General features: G+C 36.9%; 2 protein-coding genes across 2 annotated transcripts in view; one reads left to right on the plus strand and one right to left on the minus strand.

Moving 5' to 3' along the window:
* Positions 1 to 179: 179 nt before the first annotated feature.
* LOC117785274 overlaps positions 180 to 22270 on the plus strand; it is a 34141-nt gene continuing 12050 nt past the window's right edge. The window contains exon 1 of the mRNA XM_034623215.1: positions 180 to 658. The gene's annotated coding sequence lies outside the window, so the exon portion shown is untranslated. The remainder of the gene's footprint in view (positions 659 to 22270) is intronic.
* On the minus strand, positions 697 to 3896 carry LOC117785275 (mitotic spindle assembly checkpoint protein MAD1). The gene is made up of 3 exons (XM_034623216.1): positions 3672 to 3896; positions 1691 to 3593; positions 697 to 1024 (listed from the first exon to the last, which is right to left on the minus strand). The coding sequence occupies exons 1-3, from the start codon at positions 3796 to 3798 to the stop codon at positions 823 to 825; spliced, it is 2232 nt and encodes a 743-aa protein (XP_034479107.1). The 5' UTR covers positions 3799 to 3896; the 3' UTR covers positions 697 to 822.

Below are 22270 nucleotides of genomic sequence, written 5' to 3' on the forward strand. Positions count from 1 at the left end.
TACTTTCCCCTTGACACTTTTTCGAAATGAGTGATCTCTAACAATTATAATAAAACTAATTTAAGATTTGAAACTAAAACAGTTTCTTGAGAATCGCAAGTGTATCTGCAGTTCTAGAATCTAGATGCTTGTTTTCATTTCTTTCACATTTGTTTTGTAGTTGTTGCTGATTTGCGCCTATTAAAAATGCACAATAGGCTGCTCCAAGCTCCACATAATACTCGGAATAAGACGATGCGGATGCGGCGACGCCATCTTCAGTTCGTCTGCCTCGTCGGTCCGTCAATTGTGTGTAAATCGCAAGGCGCGCTTATCAGAAACTCGACAATTAACCGAACCAAAGTTAAAAATAGTTGAACAAAATAAATAACAAATATTATATACATTTGAACCAAACAAGTGTTCGTGGTCTGTCTTTGTGTTTATCGCATTGATTTCCAAATAAAAATCGCAAATCTCTTGAGCGCGCCTCATTAGTTAAAGAATTCGACGGTTCAACTGTTGGCCTGATATCTGATTTTTGTTGGCCTAAAGTAATTATTACGCACATGTTGCGGCCAGTTGAGTTTGCAACTAAATGTATATCGGTCTACGTCTTGTTTTCTCTGTTGTTCCTATCTTAAATTCTTATCGGAATTAACGGAAGCTGTGACGCTTCGTAAGTGTGACAATTTGAAATAATTACAATATTTATGCTAAATATTAATTTATATTCATTATTAAACTAATTGAAAGCTTAATTAATACATATGTTGTGTGTGTGTAGTTGAGTTACAATGAATGCTTCGATTATCTATGACTAATCCTGATTAGAATCATTCATTATGTGATTGTGACGGTGGCACGTTGAAACAGCTCCAATGTGAGTGCGGCAAAGAATGCGGGAAATGAGTTATTCGCTGCCAATTGTTGATCGATCGCCGGTTTCAGTGTCTGTGAATATGGTGACTCGAGCAGTGCTATGGATTCGTTCACGCTAATTGACAGATAATCGTCGGGGCTCTCGGCAAACATGCTCGAAATTCTATTTGTACAAAAAATAAATTTAATTTATAAGAAATGCGCAATTAGTTTCAGTTGAATTCAAATGCAAAATCAGCATGAAAATGGTGGGAAAAGCTACAGCCGATCGAGACCGACTAGGAGAGACCCTGTACTAATTCTAAAAAAAATTTAAAATAAAACAAACTTTGGTAAAAATCATATAATATTAAAAGTGTAAGAAAAATTTCGAGATTATATCATTTTTATGAAATGTTTAGGGTATAAGTAACCTATAGTTTATGTTGCAATTGATTTTAGTCGAAAAATTCAAAAACAAACTTGAATTGCCTAGGATATTAAGGAAACTACCAAGTTTGGTGTGTCTAGCTCTTTGAAATCAAGGTGTTTTTACAGACAGGCGTGTGTACAATCAATACTGATCAATTATGAGGATTCAATTTTGGTGTTTCTAGCTCTTATAGTCTTTGAAGTCTAAGTGTTTGTAAGGACGGACATGTATATGATCGATACTGATCAATTATGGGGATACAGAGTAATCTAAATATCAATTTTGGTGTGTCTAGCTCTTTAAGATCTATGTGTTTATACAGACGGATATGTCTATGGTCCAGACTGATCAATTATAGGGATACAGAGGCATATAAATATCACTTTCACTGTGTCTAGCTCTAGTTTAAATACCCACCGGTAGTGACTGTTGGCGCCCACACGATCAATTCTGTAGCCGAGCAGCATGTAGCAAACATCTCGAAACTCTTTGCTGGCCGCCTTGAAGCATTCCTTCATCTTCTTCATCTTGCCATTGGCCGACTCGAGTTCGGCGCGCAGTTGATTGAACTCTTTGAAGTTCATGGTCATGCCACCGCCGGCGCTGCTGCTGGTGGTCTCATTGAAGCGCGCCTGTGTCAGTTCATTGTCCTCCTCCAGCTTTTTGTTGCGACGCTTGAGACGCTCAATCTCTGCCTGCAGTTTCTCCACAATGTTCTTGGTGGCATCGTAGGCCTCGCTGGCGGGATTGTTGCTCAGATGCACCACCTTGTAGTTGCCCATGTTGAAGTCACCGCGCAGACAGCGATGTTCCAGCTCCAATTCGAGTTCATCCTTGCGACGACGCAGGCGTTCATTCTCCATGCGCAGCGTGTCCAGTTCCTTTTTGACGCTATCGTAGCCATTCTCATTGGACGGTGGATCACTGAGGGATTCCTGCTGACGCATTGTTTGCATCTCACGCTCCAGCGTTGAGCACATCTCCTTGTAGCCGGTGAGCGTGCGTTCCAGGACCTCGACGCGATAGCGCATCTGCATGTCGTTGCTCATCTCCGAGGTGCTGGCATTTGTCATGGTCAGATCCTTGTCAAAGTTATCCAGCAATTGCTTGTAGAAATCCCGCTCCTTGCACACAATCAACAGCTTGCGTTGCAGTCGCTCCCTGAAACTCTTGTGCCGCTTCAGTATCCCATTCATATCCTCAATGTTCTTCAGATAGACGGCACACTGTTGCTCCAGCTCCCGCAGCGAAGATTGCAGATGTTTGCTATCGGAATCGGCGCTTCCCTTTTCGGCCACGCGCACAATGTCGTCTTGGAGCAGCTGCTCGATGCGTGTGCGCAGAGCAAGCGGACTGACCAGCGTATTGGCCAGACAATGATCCTGTGCCACTTTAACCCACTCTTTAAGCTCCTGCTCCATGTGAGTCAGTTTCACCTGGAGTGCGGCTGCCTCGGCACGTGCCCCTTCCTCCCTGTCCAGGCGTGTCTTGTAGTCGTGCACCTTCTCCTCCAGCAGCAGCTTGTCGCCAATAATCGTGTTCAGCTGCTTGTTGTGTCCACGCAGACGTTCCACCTCCGCTTGTAGCTCCGGCACACTGAGCAGACGTGCCTGGGATGTTCTGGTCACCTCCTTCCAGTCCGTGTACGACTGTATTTCAAATTCCAACTCCTTGATGCGAGCATTCGCTGCATCCAGACTCTGTTGCTGCATTTCGTAATCCATTTGCAGCTTATCGAAGCTGGCGGAATTCGCCTTGTATTCATCGTGACGGCGACGCAGGCGACTCAACTCATTCTTGGTGGCCTCCAGTTCCAGTTCGGTGCGTTCATTGATTCTCTTATACTCGCTCAGCTCGTTGTTGATGCAGTATTGCACCTCGCGCGCATCCTCCTCCAATTGTAGCTTCTCCTGCTTAGCTAGACCGAGTGCCGTCTCGAATTTCAGCTTCTGCTGTTCCAGCTCCGCTTGAACACGATTTATTTCCTGCCTGGCACTGTGCTCGCGTTTCCTTATGACCTGCAGATGCTTCTCCAACTCCAACATCTTGGCACTGGTGAAGTCGCATTGTTCCTTGAGAGCATCGGCCTTGGCGTCGGCATTTGAGACGGCGGCGAGATGCTCCTTCGACTGCTGGGCCAATTGATCCTGCAGCTGCGACACAATCGCCTTCGTCTCAATTAACTCGGCGCGCAATTTCCGCGTCTGCCACGGACCGACGGGATCATTGAACGAATTGTTCAGCGATGTGGTGCTGGCATTGAGACTGGCATTGAGGCTGCCGTTCAATGAATCATTGTCAATTCGTCGTTTCTTTGGCACTATATATTTTATAAATAACTTTATTAGTTTTTCCTTTCGTTTTCTTTATGCATGCGAATTTTTCTTCTTCTTCTTACCTGTGCCGGAGTCGTCGTTGAACGACATTGAAAGCCGGTCGAAAATCAGCTTCTTGGGCGCCGAGTGCGTTATGCTGTCGTTAAAGCGCGCCATTATGTTGTCCAAACTACTTCGTATTTCATCCATTTTATTTATAATTTATTTATTTGCGTGTTCTTTACGTTTGTTTTTTTTTTTCAAAGCCTGAAATAAAAAACGCAGACCGTCAAAGATGAGACAGAGTTGTCAAATGGTTCGGATAAAGTTCAATTGAACTCATCACCAAAATGAACGAACAAGATCCCTGATTGTAGCTCATATAGTTCAGTTGATTCGAACATCTGACAGCCTTGATTAATTGAAGCTAGAATTTTAAAATTATTTATTGGCCTTTATTTTCTCTAATTTAATTTGCTTGTTGATTAAATTTGTGAAATTTAAATATCGCGCGTGTACACTCGACACGATTTATAATCGATGAGCTCTTATCGACATAATCATATATCGAAATGTAGTGTAGGCAAACGAGCGACTGTATGTCAGCAAGGTGGCAGCACAGTTTATGAAAATTGCGGCAGTTACAAATTTAATTTTTTTTAAACTAAGTATATTAATTTATTTTTTTTTAAATACGTTTATATTCACTACTAAAATTTACAGTTGAAACAGTACTTTGCAAACTGGCTAACGTGATTATATGCGTAACAGCTTCCTAAATGTATAAAAAAAAACAAACCTCAGCCGCAACATTTCAATCAGCGTGCAAAAATAAAGTGATAAAATTTGCTCTTATGATTTATTTGACTTAGGCCTCTCTGTGTGCACGTGCGAGCGAGGGGTGGGGCTGCTTTTTTGGCCTCTGTTAGCCCATGAAAAATGAGCGCATTAAATTTTATGATATTGTTTGGGCCTGTCATCAACTTTGGTCCAAAGCACACACAAGGCCCTACTCCACTCTCGCTCTCTCACTCTTCCGCTCTCTTTCGCACGGACGACAAACAAGTGCCAAAGTTCAAAGTCAAACAATAACACTTTCCACAAAAAGAAAAAAACAAAAGCAGTACACACACACATGGACATATGAATTGGCTAAATTTTCTTTTTGCAGCTACCTGTGCTAAAGTTGGCCGAAAATTTTCCATATTGAAACTTGCACTTGGCCTGGGAAAATACGAAATTGACCTGTGCCAAGGCTTTGTAATCAGAAGAAAGTTGCGGCTGCGACGCATTGAAGAAATGTGTTCGCTGTCTGCGTTTTGTTCAAGCAACTTTGTGCGCAGTTAGACAGCATACAGTTAGACAAATAATTGTTTTCACAAATTATATAAAATGCTATTTGACTTTTATTCTTTAAATAGTTAAGTCCAATCTTATAAGTTGATTATATTTTTCTAAGAAGTATTTTATTTTCTAAGAATGTATTGTGAATATACTTACTTGACTAACTGTATGTCGTTGTAGTGTGTGTGCGGTGCGTGAGCTTAACTTTTTGCCCGTTGAGCACTTTATCAAAGCTTATCACCTGGCAATTTGCCATGAAACATGTCGCTCTCTCTTCGCTCTTTCGCTCGCTCTCGCTTTCTTTTAACATACGCACTTGTCTGTGTGTGAATGTGTGTGTAAGTGTAAATTGTAATGAAAATGCCATCAAGTGCCTTTCATTCGCAGCTTTTGTTTTGTTTTGCTTTGTTTTTCTTTTATTTTGAGAGTTTTGCACACAGTTGTGAATGCTGTCAGCTGTTGCTTTTGTTGTTGCTACTCTTCTTCTGCTACTGTTGTACATATGTAAGTATGTATGTATGTATATGTAGAGTGTACTTGGCTGTCACCGCGACTGCAGCTTAGTGGCCAGTTCTCTGCCTTTGAGCCAGGCCAACTAATTAAATTAAAGCCGATTAGCTGTCACTTTGTCTGTGTGTGTGTGTGGCTAAAACTTGAATATCCTTATTTCTTATCGTGCTTAAGCTGGTTTCTAGTTGCCGTCGGCATTTCACTCTTATTTAACATATTTCGTTTAATACACAATTAATGAACACTTTAATCTATTCATATGCAGCTGCTCTAAATTTCATAGAAAAACGAAAGCAAAGCTGCTGTCCAGCTCGACTTTAAGTTTGTGATGAATTCACACACAGTTTGTCAAGAAAGTGTTTTGACAAATAAATAAAAACATGTATATATTTTTTATTTGAAATAATACTTATTCAATGAAAATTTTTTTACATTTAACTTATTCTAAAAACCAAAAAAAAATATGAAATGAATTAAAAATGTATCAAAAATATATACAATTTTTTGTAAAACAAAGCTATTTTCTATACACCAAGACAATTAAAATATATAAAAAAAATTTGTAAACCGTATGTAAAATATAAAAATATATTATCCTATAAATTATATAAAAACGACACAGAAATAAAAAAATTATTATTAAAATTTTTGTTTTATAGGACTAGTACAGGGTATCATACTGCTGCTTGCGCTCAGACTTTGCTTTCTAACCCTATCCCTTCCTTGCTTCACAGTGCTGGAATTTTCCCAAAAAAATTGCATTTATTACGCCACATTTCAACACACACACACACATACAAACAGAGCACGCATGGACATGCAACAGGCAGCAGGATATACATATGTTACAGTATTCGTTTGTTTACGATTTTTTCTATTTTTTTAGGGGTTGCGCGTATTTCATAGAATTTCCGCTGACTCACAAATCTATAGGAATTTTTGATGGCAACTTGCTGAAATTTCCATGAGGCATGCCACTTGTGCTTGCCACAAGCTACAGCTTTACCTGTCATTCGCTTTCAAGTGCAATTCGGTGATAGTCGCAGCATTTTCCTAAACTAACGGGTAAGTTCTCATAATTGCAGCGGATGAAAAAACATTCATTTGATACGAGATACGAGATCCGAGAATTTGACTGATGGTCTAAGCAGCCGTTGTCATGATTGATTCACTGGGACTCCTCTTAGTTTGTGCATCACTTGATAGTGGATAGTTTAAATTCTGAGCTTGCAATTTAATGGCTTAAACACACACATACACACATATAGACAGAGGCAAGCATTTCAAATGCACCTGTTAACCATTTGGAAAATTTATGACTTCCTCGTTGCTGCAAGTCACGGAACTGTGCTCTCCCTTTCGCCACCCTGCACTTCCTCGGCACATCCTTGTCGTTGGCATTGTCTGCTATTGTTTTTGCCTAACTGTGGATAACGATAGCCGAGAAAGCAGAAGCCGTTTAGATGCTCGCCATGTCCCCGAGGTGTTAAGCTGCCAAGTACAAGGACACATGCACTGGCCAACAACAAAAGTGTTGTTTCAACACATGAGTGTCGCCCACTCCCCCTCTCACCACCTCTCCCTTTTTCTCTCTGTGTGTGCAAGCAATAAATAAAATCAACAATGGCTAATTGCAAGCACAGCCTTTTATACGCACATAGACAATGCGCATTATGCAAGCTTCTAACCTTTGCCTTAACCCAGCTCACCTTACAACATTTAACTATAACTAGACTCAACTAGTGTATACTCTGTAAACTATTTTAATTGATTTCCGTTTCCGCCTCAGTTTACCGATTTCAATAGCAAAGACACAAACCAAAATTTCAGCAGGAAAGTTGTGTCGTAAGCTACCGTAAGAAGTTGTATCGCAATTGGTTCGTAATTGTTCAAATATTCAACAAATATGCTGTATTGTATCTAATATGTCTTAATGTGCTTTTTTTATTTATCGTAATATGTTGAAATATAAGCAATTGTATTTTACTATATGCCTCAGTTCATTTTACAAAGTAATGATTCCTTTTTTGCCAACTTATATGCCCCACGCACACTTCCTATACGTGGTATATGCAAAAAATAACCTGGGTTATAGGCTTTCACTTTCAAACTAACGGTGCCTAAAGCGCTAAAGAGCGTGAGCAATGTGGTGGGTTTGGTGCTAGCGAGAGCATGCGAGTGAGCGAGAGAGAGAGAGAGAGAGCAGCCTGCCTCAGGCTCTCTGGCAACATCCAATGAAAGTTAACATAGCCGGTCCCGGCAGCAGCAGCTGTATAAAAAACCATTGCATGCCAACAGGCGCTCACTAGAAACTCACCACTTTTAAGAGAGCGTTAAACATGTATATCGATATATGAGGAATTAATCGCAAAAGCGATAATTGACTGCTTGTTATGGCGCGTAGACTGTGAAGCTTATTCTTAAGCATATTTAAATGAAATTTAATTAAATTTAACAGTGTTTTATACAAATAAAATATACAAAATAAAAATGTTAACATTTATAAGGGTTAAAGTACTTGCGGAAGTTGTATTTTTCTAAACTTAATTTTAATACACGATGCCTATCGATTTGTGATAATTGTAGTCGATTTATTTTTCTCGGTTCGTTTGTTAATCGATGTTGAATTAGAATTTACTTGAGTGCCTCTCGCGCTCTTGCAAGAATTTGTAATTGAAATGGCCGCGACGCGACGAAGTGCTTGCAGTGCGTAGGCGGTTGTCGTAGACTGACGTCGTGGCCAAAGCACGTGCTACAAGTGCGGCGCGTGCAACGGTAACACCACCACCAATACCAATACCAATACCAACAGTAACACTTACACCAACAGCATCATCAGCAGCAGCAGCAGTTACAGTAACAACAACAATACAGAGACAAACGACCGCAGCATCTGAAGCTGAAGCAGATAGAACAACATTTCAAAGGAAAAAGCAATTAAATAAAGTGTGAGCAAAAATTGACTTTCAATTGAAATGCAGTAAAATTCATGAGAAATTAATTAAATGCCAAGACAATAAACAAACAACATGTGAGTTTGTATTCAAAAGTGTGAACTTGTGAGTGTGACAATAATTTAATATTAAGCAACAACATTTGCACATTGTTATTTGCACCCGGCCAAGACTAAGAAGTTAATGCTGACAATAAATCAACAATATATTTAAGAAGCCCAATCAAATCATAATTTACTCACGTCTTTTTACAAAAAAAGAAAAAAAAAGAAAAAAAAATTATATATAAAGAAAGAAGAACAAGACATTTGAATACGAATTATAAAGACGGTAAAGCCAACAACGTGTCGAAAAATGAGATGCCATTTACCCAAATAATACTAAACAAAGAATAATAACAGCGCAGCGCTCAAAAGTAGGCAACAGAAAGCCCACAAAACGCAAACAGGATACTTAAAATATCAAGGCAAATACAGACACACAACACACACACACACAAGACAAACGTGTATGTGACTGTGTGTGTGTGTTGGTGTGCACATCAACTAAAAATATATTGTGCGCTTCATATTTTTGGACTGCTGCGTGAATTTTGTAAGCGAAGCACGAAATAAAGATACACACAAACATATACAACAACATATAGGCATAAAAAAGGCCACAACAACAACTGAGGTGTATTTTATTTGAGCCCGCGGCGCGACTGAAGCTCAAACAGAAACAGAAACTGAAATAGAAACGGAAAGCGAAACCAAAAGCGAAACAAACGTCGCCTGTGTGTAAAAAATGCCAAATGCTTTAGCTGAACAGAGATTGATGCTGCCAGTCAACGCACAAACAACGACAACAACGACAACAACAATGACAACAAACAACCAACAACCGACAACCGCCGTGCGCTATTCAAACAGCAATTGAGATATGTAAGTAAAAAAAAATTAAAAAAAAAAAAAAAGAAAAGGAGAGAAAAAAAGGAGAAAGAAAAAATTATACAGAAATGTTTTGGGACTTAACAGCAAATGGAGCATAATTTTGTATGCTTTATTTATTTGTTTTTTTATGTTAAACATTTGTATATTTTATTTAAACTGTTTTAATGCTATTTTTAGTGGCACTTAATTCAAAAAAAAATTAATCACAGGTGTTACGTATATATGATTTGTGTAGCACTTATGTTTATTACTTAAAATATTTACAAAAAACAAGCTTTAGATATTATTTTTTAAATGTTGTATTTACAATTAACTATTATATTTTCTTGTCAAATATTTATCTTGGAAATTATATGCATCATTTCAAAGCATTACTTATGCATCTAAAATGTAAATTTTCGAAAAAAGAATGGGAAAAAATATATATTTAGTAAACAGAGGTTATAACTGCATGTATTTCATAAATGAAAAATGTTAGTGAGCAAACTGTTTGAGGCGAAAGAGCTTTATGCATATTTTTACAGCATTTAAGTGTGAAATGATGTGTTAGCGCATTATTTGACTTAGGCATAAAAAAAATGCCAAGACACCAGCCTACACACACGCACACACACACACACGTGCAGGGCCAGATGAAGAAAACGGAAAAGCTGTAAGTCCTGACAGAGTTGAAGTGGCAAACAAACAGGCCAGATACACACAGATACACACACGGATACACACACAAAGCACAGTAAGCAAGACGGGAATAAGATGTATAAATACATATATAAATACAAAGACAGACACAGACACAGATACAGCTACACGGCACAGAGTTGTGTGTGTGTGTACGTGTGACTAACAAGAAAAAACACTTATACGCCACGTTGAACGTGAAACGGTCGCAAGTTTTATCAACTTGTGCGGGCCGCTTGGACGCTGCAAAACTCAATTTGGCATTTAGGCTGGCAAAGGCACAACAAATACACAAACACACACAAACACACACACACACACATAGAGATACACACAGCAAGCCAAGCCGAAAATCGATTGTGATGCTGAAGCAAAAACAAAATAACTGCTACATAAAGACCCCACAAAAATGAAAAAAAAAACCACAATACAACGGTGCTTTGCTCTGTATACTGTATACGTTTGTGTGTGTGTGTGTGTGTGTGTGCTCAATCAGGCAAATAACAACGAGTTTGTAAGCCGCTTTCTGCATTTACTGCACAGCCCCACAAAATAAAAACACACAAATATTCATTAGATATTTTACCCACAATAACCTTATCGATATGTAACCCCAATTCAGTGTCTGGACTGCATATACATCTACCTAATTACGGGTGTATTTCAAGTGTATTCGCCTTCAACATCTTCCCTTGAATATAATGCAAAATCAATTAGCCATGTCTGCTGTGACCCAGACAGTCGCTGCAGGCATCTTAATTCTACAGCTCCTCAAGACCAAAGTCCATGAACTTTTCATTCAATTAAAATCAATTGTTTGGCATGGCTCCAAGTGAGATTATTATGAAAGATTCTAAAAAGAAATATGCATATAGAGAGAAAATTGAAAATATTCAAAAGAACAGGACAACATGTATTGTGTTGTCTGTTAATGATAATAAAAAAGACAATTTATGAAAAAAAAACTCCTTGAAATTATTTCGTAAAATATTTAAAATTTAAACTTTAAAATAAAACGATAGAAAAATGGAAAAAATTTAACACATTTTTATCCAACCTTATTAGAATCAAACGATCTAATGACAGATGCCATAAATATTCTGTGTTTTTTATAGAATTGTATAGAAATATTAAGAAGACATTTAATTTTATTTTATTTTAATTTTCCAAACATCTTTTATTTGTATTAAAAATTTAAGTATTATATTAAAGTTCAATACAAATTAAAACAGACTACTTTGTTTTAATTTTTGACTGCCTACAGGGTATTCAATTTAATTGTCAACTCTTTTATATTTTTCTCTATTTAACTGGCGCAAAAATCGAATTGCCAAAGTTGCCTCAATTTCAATTTGGGCAATTATTTTGTTTAGAGAAAAAGTTTCAACATAAAAAGCGATTTTCATTAGGTTTGTGAGACTTCTAAGCCATTAACTTAAGCGGCTTAAAAATGCACTTAATTTAAGTACTTAAGAACCTTGATAAAAACTGTTGCCAGATTTGAGGTTGACTTCGTTTTTGGTAAAGTGCTTTTTGATGCAAATGATAGTTACAAGTGTCTCATTAGCACACAGACTGAGACTGATACAGAAACTGAAACTGAGCCTAAGTCTGAATACGTAGCTTGGCAACTGTTTTAGATGAGATTTTAATTAAGTTGCAAATTCGTTTGATATGATTTTAATGAAAATACTCGCAGTACCAAGGGCAACAACTGCAAAACACAGACAGACAGACAGATAAGTCAGGCAACAGTGTGATACATAGAAAGAAAAACTAAATTGAAAGAACACACATACAATAGCTGAATAACAAGATAATTTAATGCCAGTAAATTGCGCCACAGCAATATCAATGGCAGTGGGAGAGGGAGGGGAAGAAGGAGTAGGACTGGAGAAGGATGAGCAAGGATGGCAACAACAATCTGTTGCAGCTGCAGCCAGGATAAGCTGCCGCTCGCTCCACCAAATTGTGTGTCCTTGGCGCTGCCTTTTAGCCAGGCCATAAACCAGTCTCTGCCTGCCTGTCTGTTTGTCTGTCTGTTTGTATGTCTGTCTGCTATCGCAGTTGCCACAGACTCTCTGGCTGCGTGTTGCAATCTCATAAGTCTGCTTCAATGCCAAATCGTGCCCTGAAATGCGATTGAAATCTAATTAAAATCTGAGGTGCGTCTAATGAATGCAATTGAAATTTATGTCACACAAATAAATTATGAAGCAGTTGCACTTTCAGTTATGGTTCAGCTGCAGCTTCGACTCTATATATTCATACGCCCCGTGGTACAATCACTGCGCACAAGTGGCAAAAGCGTTCAAGTACAAAAATCAATTTCCGTTAAAACAGTTGCCGGCATAGTCGCTGAACAAACACCCACACACACACACCCAAACACTGGGAACTGAAAATGAAATTGAAATGTGGCAAATAAAATACAAGCGCTTAATGGTTAGCTTCATGTCTGGGCGACTAACTGATAAAAGCTACCATATGACCACATAATAGATCCATTGACGAACGGACTGACTCGCTGACTGTCTGCCTGACTGACTGCCTACAGTTCAGTGCACACGCTGCACAGTGGGCAATTTCGCTAAAATAAATAAATAACTTACAAAAAAAAAAACAAAGTTTTCGGCAAGTTGATATTTTTTATGTGAAATGCTAAGCATTTAAGGAAATAAATTAATAATATTTTTAGTCGAAATTTTTTATTGTCTGATTGTTGAGTTTAAACCAAATAAAAAAAAAATACTTCAACTTTTATTTTAAGCCTAACTTTAAGCGAATTTAGTACAATATAATAAATACAAAACATATTGATATTTGTAATAATAGTCGCTAAAATGGTAATTTCTCCCACTGTGCACGGTGCGGCTTCCTGCCTGACGTTTGTATCTCACGAGCACGCGACTTGCCCTGAGCGACATCTATCAGCACATTTCGACATCCTGTGCCTTGTCTTCTCGTTACACACACACACACACACACACGCACACATACAAGACTCACACTGAAATACTCGTAGATACATAGATAGATTCATTGCTCGACCAGGCATCATAAACCGCTGCCACGTGCGCTCCAAAAACAAAGCAGCTGCTTCAGTTAGTCAGTCAGTCTGTCAGTCAGTCAGTCAGTTTATCATTCAGTCAATATTACCATTGGCGCCTTGTCTAATGAAAGTAAAGCTGCCAACGTTGTCATTGTCATCATCAACACTGCTGCTGATCAAAATGTAAACTAAAGACGACACAACAACAAGCATTATGATAATCACAATAATGATGATGTAGATGTTGATGTTGATGATGATGTTGACTGTTGACAGTAAATAATCATTGCTTGTGTCCCTGTAAATTGGCTGTTAAACAGCGACACTTATCTAAATTTAAAATGCAAACTTGTATACAAATCGTAAACTTATTAAGAAAATTGATTGAATTTTGTTTAACGAACTGAAAGTTAAGCATATTTAGTCAGTTCAGCAGATTTACTTTGATAATTCAGAACTTATAAAAGTTAAGCCCCTAAAATTGAGTTTTGATAAAGAAAAAGAAAGTTAAACATAAAATCTATCAATAAATCAGTTGAAATCTCTTTTGCTTTTGAAACTAACAAATAGAAAAACTCTAAAGTAATTTCAAATTTCGCCAACTAATTGAAAAAATAAAAAGTTAAGCCCAGAAAATGAACATTATCAAGTTGATAGTAGTTAATACTTTTAATCTATAAGTTGCAGTAATCACTGCAATCAATAATGCTACTTTAGTTTTATACGCTTAAGAAATCGATCTAAAATGTTGCAGAAATCCAATTTAATTTCATATTTTGCTGGAAATTGACAGAGTAAAAAGTTTCACAAACTGAAGAAACTATCAATTGCAGTGATTAACAATCAAACTTTGCTTTATTGCGCTTTGAAAATTCATTTCAATTTGCTTAGCACTTCAAAGTATTTTCATATTTCACTGCGAAATGCAAGAAAACTAATAGAAAATCGCAAAGTTCGAGGGAAATTGTAAATTACTTTAAAGTCTTTAGCAGGAATTCAATGATTTCAATGCTGCATTGAGAATGATAGTTATTTTTTCACTTCCACATTTTCTTTAGTTATTTACCTTGAGATAATTCTGGGAAAATCTGTTTCATTTGAATTGATATTGGTTGCATTCGAGTGTATTTATAAAGTTTGTTAAACTTAAGAGGACTCGCTTGAAATCAACTCTAATGGTGCCAGGAAATGCTGTGTGTGTGTGTGTGTATGTGAGGAAGAGGGGCGTGGCATATGCAGAGAAGACACGTGCTTATCAAGCTGAGCTCTAGCAAGTGTATTGATGGCATAATCCGTGCAGAGTACATGGAAAGCCATTGTTAGAGCTGGGCTAAAACTTTGCTCGCAAGTTGGTCAACAACAAATACATGCTCACATGTAAACAGGACATGACAATGCAAAATCCTTGTGGATTTAAACAACGGCCACTATTTGCGTCAAGTAAACGTTCGCATTCACATTCACATTCACATTTACAAGCGTATAAAAGTTACAAAAATATGAAAGAGGAAAGAAAGTAATGCGAAGGGAAAGGGGAAGCTACAGTATATATGTATAATAGAGTGGGCCCATTTTTTTTTCGCGACAAAGCGGTTATTAAAATTTTAATCTAACATGAATTCTATTTAGAATTGTTCCAAAAATATAAAAACTACTGCGTGCTTTTAGGGGCATGTATTTGATTTATTTAAATTCAAACTAAGCTATTACTGCCGTTCTAATTGCCCGATCCAAATTATTTTTATTTCTAAATTCATCATAAATCGTGCTCTATCTGGGGTTTTAGTTATTTATTTTTTTTTGGGGTAAGTTCCACCTAACAAACAAAAACCCAAATAAATAATACGTATGTATAATTTCTACTTAAAAAGTGGAAGCTCTATATTGATTTTAGACCAATGGTTTCCTGGGCAATTCTTCTTAGAATTCATCGAAGATTACGATTTTGATAACCGCTTGGTGCACTTTTTTTACTCCATACAAATTGACCCACTCTAATGTATATCCATTCAGTTTACGCCCAATTGCCGCCCATTTGTAAGCACAATTTTCTGCATTTCACTCATGTGCAAATCAAACATGACAGCTGAGTGGCAGGCAAACATTCCAGCCAGCCTAGATATAGTAGACATAGGCAGACTTTAGTCCCAGACTCAGACTCAAACTCGAACCACATCATTTAATGACATTCAATTTCATATACTCACACGGACACTCACACACACATTTACGCACACATCTTCTTCAGCGATCGGTAAAGTTGACGGAAATGAGACGAAATGAAATTGAAAGGCCCAAATTCGGAACTGACACTGGAGAGTGTATATGATGATAATGATAATGATAATGATGATGATGATGATGACTGTCACTCGTTGACACGCCTATTCAATGTAAAACGAAAATGAAAGCAAATTTAAATGGTTTCAACAGTATTTTATGTAGTCAACGACTTGCAGATATCCCTTAAATATCAATATTTTGTGCAGTTTCGTCTCAGATGTAATCAGTTTTAATCTCACTCTCTCTCTCTCTCTCTCTCACTCCTTTTGTCTTTATCACTCTCTCCCAACTGCTCGATTTTAAATCCATCTTTTCTTTTTATTTATATACAAGCTATAATAATAGTGAAAATGGCATTTCATACCTCAGGAACTTAAATCAGAGCTAAAATAAGACGACAGTGAATCAAATTCAGTTTAAATTTGATTTTTAACTTTAAATTACTTTTTTTATTCTTTTCAGTTATTTAATTTAATGGTAAATTTAACATTATATTTTATAATTGTCGTTTGTTTTTTAAATGTGCTTGTAAATCGAAAAGACGATATTTTAAACACATTTTTCATCTTCCTTCTACAGTTTAGCCTAATTAAATAAGCACATCATAACTAATAGGTCATTCAAGCTGTACAGCTTAAATTACCCCATTTTAGTTATGTCTCTGTACAGGGTATAATCAAATCAGGCGAACGGATGTAGGCAAAATTGAATTCCGTATAGAACACTCGTAATAATGACCAGTTGCAGAGGTCACCGATAACAGAAGCAACAACAACTCAACAACAACACACACACAGACTCACACTTACAATCGCACATAGAGATTTTTGAAATTTTTAACAATTTGCCTTTGCGCCTTTTGATTTAAAAGTCGTAGACTTGAGCATAGTTGGATTTACATTAGCGCCATTTGTAGCACGTGCATAACAATACAGCAAGCAAGAGAGATAGAGAGAGAGAGAGAGAGAGAAGGAGAGGGAGACAGACACACACACACATACCCATGCTGGTTGTCACAATCGCACAATCACATTATGTCTCACACTAGCGCATTTCTGATTGCACAATTACTTACAATGGTTTTCATTTTGTTCGCTTTCAATGCGTCTGTTCTGCATGTGTGTGTGTGTGTGAGTGTATGAATGTGTGTGTGTGTCTATAATATTTTGTTTGCTAATTCTATGGGCGTGCCAGCGAGTGTGTGTGTGTGTGTGTGTATGTAGAAAACGCAACGAATTCTGTTTGTCATTGCGTTACGTTAAGTTCCCACAGACATTACGTTATTGTATCTATAGCTGTCTGTGTATCTGTATCTGTAATTCTGTGCTGTCTGTGTATCTGTATCTGAATTTATCTGTGTGTATGTGTAATTCCCGCTGTAATACTCATTGTAGCATTATATTCACCTTTGAAGTGCAACTTAGTTGTTTGTTGTTGTGCTTAATGTCATTATTGTTGTTGCCATTTCTTATTTAGTTAATGGATTCTGCTTACAATGTCATTTGCCTTCTTCTTCTTTGTGTGTATTCCCTGGAATACAACAAGCGTAGCATATAAGCAAATTGCTTAACTAACTAAAACAACGCTTTTTTACAAATTTGCTTTTAGTTTTTTATAATTTTCGCAATTGCGCTTTGCAATTCTGCGTTCTTTCTTTGGTTCTTTTGTAAATAGAAAGCGTTGATTACTTGGCAAAAGTTCTGCAGAAAAATTAGAAAAATTCAGATACCTAACTGAATATTCCCAGGGTTTTTTTAGACATCAAACTATTACAAAATTGTTAAAAGACATTCAATATACCTTTGCAATCCCTGAATTTCACTTGCACGTTTTTGAAAGAACCTTTGAACTTAAGCTACCTTGGAAATAAATCGATTTCCATGTGAAATATATTTTAAATGATAGTTTAATAATAATAAATAATAATTTATTTGTTCTTATGCGAACATAATATCTCTTTATTTATGGTTTGACTTGTAGATTAATGTCGTATTCAAATAAACATTATTCAATCGAGTATTTAATTTAACTCAGGGCACTTAATCAAACAGCATACTTGATTCTTTAACTTTCTCTATCCCCAACTCTCAAAGCAATCAGAAAGTTGCAAGTAACGAGCACCTGACAACTTGTCGTCTGTTGCACAAACTAATTAAATGCGCACACATAATTTATGACACAACGCAAATGAAAGGAAAATAACTAGCAGCAGGGTAATAAATTTAAATTATGCTCCTTCCCCAAAGGTCGTCACGCAAAGCAAACAAAAAGCGAGTGTAAAAAATGAAATGAGAAAAAAAAATTTTTTGAATATTGTGAGTTAGAAATTTTACGCATAACTGCACTCACACTGGCATACTCAGAGATACTCAAACACTCAAACTACGACTGGGACTGGCACTCACACACGTTGTTGAAATTTTTCATGATTTTTTTTCTTCCATTTTTCCATTCTTTTTTTTTTTACGTGCTAGCTCACGGACTGGGCTGACAGGCACAGTAATGAAATTCCAAGAAGCTTGGACCACAAGCGGATGAGGAAATATGCGAGCAATGGGCAAGAAAGAAAGCAAAGCCAAAAGAAAGGAGTAAGAGAAGTGAGAGAAACGAGAATATCCCATATGGGTAACATTATTAGGACACACGTCCGTTGAAGTCGCACCCATGTCAGTCATGATTGGTGATGTCTCGGCCTTGGCCTCGCCCATATCCAGCATTGTCCAGCCAGCTGCTCAGCTAAACAGTTGTCCAATGGGTCCAGGATGTTGCCAAGACAAATTAAGCAATGCCTCCAGGCAATTTGATGGGATGTTTGGTAATTGGCCTCCGCCTGCACAACTTACAGCCATAAAGAAATGACCATGTGTTGGCATTTTAATGATGTTATGAGCTCAATGCAATACGAGTTGGATTTTATCTGAATAACAATAATTCAGCTATTGCACAATGATAAATTATGCTTTTCACAAAAATAATTGCATACTTTTTAGGGCAATTTGTCATATTAATTTCCGACTTGAAAGTTATGTTACAGACTTGTTTTTATGCCCAAGTTAGAAGCTGGATGCAATTTGTATACAGTTACAAACAAAAATTAAACATTATTTTCGGGGAAATCATCATAAAATGTCTAAATCTAATTTGAAAAGTCAATAGACTATATGCAAGGAGTTAATGTATTAGATTTACAGCCAGCTCACAAATAAACAATAAAAACAATTAAGCTATTATTTAATTACGAATTATGCTTCTTCCAAAAAGTACAGCAATCAAGTTAAGACTTCTAAAAAAGGCTTTTCCATATTAAATTCATACATAAAGCAAAACTATAGACTCGAGTGGGAGTCCGATTAAAAGACAGCTTTAAAATTGGATACTATAAAAATTATAGCTTTTATACAAACACATATTATTATTCTGTCCAAAAGTATAGAATACTTTACGGCTAAGAAAGTCATATCAAATTTATTCTAAATAAAATAGCATACTTTCTAGGGCAATCAGCAAATGTTTTGTTATATTAATACCTTACCAACAGCTAAACTGTGTAATTGCTTAAATGACCAAATAATTTAGATATGAACGAAATTTCAAATTCAATTTATAATTTACTTGGAAATAATTCAATTTTGTGTGGTTTAAGCTGCTTGAGTGGCATTTCCGTTGCTCCGTCGGCAAATAAATATTAAAAATGCATGGAAATTCGTGATGAATGTGTATGTGCACGTTCCACACACATACAAATACGTATACATATGAAAAATAAATTATATTTACTTGGCATTTGTATGCTTAATGCCAATTCTAAACTCATATGAACCATAAACTGTTTGCTTTTGTTAGCCGAGCCTCAAGAGCACTTCGCATGTGGCCTAAAGCGAATTTGCGACGCATAAAGTAAAGCCAAAGCAAGAGATAAAGTAGAAGTAGTGGGGACAGTGGAAGCTGGCAGTCAGATAGCGAGGCGTCCTGGCAACGTATTGAGAGAGGGAGACAGCGAGGGAGAGGGAGGAGAAACGGCTGCTGCAACGGCTGCTGCTCGTCAGTCCAAGATAAACAGTCGTCAAGTGCTTGTCCGGCGATTGCTCAAAGATCTACTTTTAATGATGTACGGGGTCATCGTCATCGTCATCATTATCGTCATCCACGTCGTCTTTGTCTAGCATGTGCCAAGTGTCAATTTTTCAAAAATTTCTCAAATACCAAACAAATTGCAAATCACAAATCACAGTGCCAAACAAAATTGTTGGCCAAGTTGGTGGGGCAAATCATTGCAAGCTTAAGATTGAAAAGGTTTAAATTCCATACAAATGAAAATTTCTTTCATTGATGTTGTTGTTGCTGCTGTTGTTGTTGTAGTTGTTGTTGTGGCTGATTGCTTTGGCAAACAATATTAAGTATACCTCTAGTTGTACAGCTGCCACTGTTGCTATTGTTGTTGTTGCTGGGGGAAAATATTTGCACAAAGTTAACACAGTAAATTACATTCTGTATATGGAAATGGCAGACGGAATTTCAAGTTAATCAGCTAGTTACTTTGGCAACAAAAACAACAAGGAATTGAGAGAGAGCAACAGCATTTGAATGCGGTTTTTTGCTAAGCTGAGTTTTGCAAATATTTTCACAGACAATTTATTTAATATTATTGCTATAACAATGCAAATTGCGGCCACAAAGTAGATTTTCACATGCAAATTAACTTAAGTGCAGTTAAAAATAAATATAAATAGAAATTTGAATAATTTATTAATTTAACTAGCATAATAAATGTTAAAATATTTAGCATACTAAAGTTAGCTTAAAAGGAAGGAATATCTTGATATTTTTAAGCAGATTTGCTGAAGAACTCTTCAAATTCTTCCAAGAAATTAAGAAATGCACATAAATTGCTGGTGATCAGGATTCAGCTCTTACTACTTTTACTCAACAAGTCAGTCTCAGTCAGCATATGGCAACCTATTTTAAGCTTAATTCACTCGAACTATGTATGTGAAGCAGAATTCTATTTAAAAGTGAGATTACGTATTTCTCAGTAAAGCGCTTTAGCATATGAAATGCAACAAATAATTGGCATTTTGCAACTACAACTGCAAATTGCAACAAAATTTCCTGCGAATTCGACTGGAAGCAACACACGAGGACAGCTTCCCTGTAGTTGTGGTGGCTGTTGTTGTTGCTGTTCTGACAGAGTTGACTGAATCCTATTAGTGTCAATTAACGTCCTTGACACATTATCGAGCAGAACAGTTTGGCTTGAGGGTGACACGGTGACTGGATGGTTGAGCGGTGGGCAGGAGGTGGTTCTACTGTTGCATCCCCTCTTTGCTTGGGGGTTGGCTGGGGCAGGCAGAGGGGTTTGTTCCGTGTGTATGCATTGTCCTGGTTGCCTTGCACTTCCACTTTCACCTGTTGCACCTGTCTCGCTCTGTTCTGATTTCTGCTCTGGCATTGGAAATGTGAAAAGCTGGAAAATTGTGTACTCGTTTGTGTTCAGCTCAATTTGGGTCGCATTGATGTATTACCATATGGCAGCTTTTACCTGTGGCATTCATATTCGCACGCTTGGCAAACACAGTGTGACTTAAAAGTTAATTACTTTACGGCCCAATAAATTATCAGATTTATTGACTCGACTTTTTTTTATTGATGTGACACAAACAGAGTTCTTCCTTCTTCAGCTTGGCTGCCAGAACTCAATCACAATTGAGCAGGCAGCTCATAAATCGTTCAATTATTTCACTTTGCCAAGACAATAATAATAACAACAACAGCAACAACTTAAAAGCGGCTTTACTTACCAATGTCAAAGGCAATGAGGCAATGGAGCCATCGTAATATTGTGTATTATATGCTGACAGCTTTAAGACCCATCTGCTGACACATTTTTCCACAAGTCTCATCCATTTTGAGGGGGAGCGTAGAGTCAACAAATGAATATTGGGCCATATGAAAGTGGCTGACAGTAAAGCACAGATACTTATACATATTTATAGAGACATACAGACATACAGACATACTTATACAGGATACAAATATGACAATATTGCGATAATGAACTATAGCTACAACAAAGCCAATTGCAAATATGAGATGAGCTCGTGATTCCGACAGCTTATCTTATTATTTAACATTTATAATTTTGAAGTGATTTAAATAGTTATTTTTTTATGTGATTTATTTTAGTTATAGAATATAATATTATAATATTAGCTTAAATCAGCTGGTTTCAAATAGATGTATAATTTCGAGGATTTAATTTTATTCAAAAACGAAAGACTTAACAAACTTTAAATAAATAAAAACACATTGCAAGAAGTTACAGTTAATATTTAACTCTTTCACTTTGGATTCATATAAGAATTTAATTATACCAACAAAAAAATATAAGAGTTAGAAAATTATTAAATAAATATAGCTTAAATAATAAATTTCACTTTTACACAATAATGGCTAAATAAATAAATAAATAAAGTAATATTTGCCTTGTATTTATTTATATTTTTATAATTTATCAATAGTTTCTTTATCACTTTGGTTATGACATTTTATCAATATTAACCAAAAGTGCTTTAAATCACGTCACGTGGTCATCTCTAAGTGAAAGTCTTGTCACAATACCAATGTCAATATCAAAATATTGGTGCTCTCTGCTCTCTGCTCTCTCTCACCCAGAGGCCAATGTCATTGTCTGCATCGGTGTTTTGTTATGAGGCCCAGGCTAATGGCATATCCATTAGACACAAAAGGCCAAATTGCGTGGCATGGTAACGTTTCCGTTGTCGTTGTTGTAGTCGTTGTTGTTGTTGCTGTTGTTGCCATCGTTCAACGACATCTTCATATACTCCAAAAGCTGTGTGAGTGTGTAAGAGAGTGTAAGTGTGTGCGAGTGTGCGTGTGTGCGTGTGTGATTACTGCATTTTGGCCGATTT

Source organism: Drosophila innubila (assembly GCF_004354385.1).
Source record: "Drosophila innubila isolate TH190305 chromosome 2R unlocalized genomic scaffold, UK_Dinn_1.0 1_C_2R, whole genome shotgun sequence".
Lineage (NCBI taxonomy): Eukaryota > Metazoa > Arthropoda > Insecta > Diptera > Drosophilidae > Drosophila > Drosophila innubila.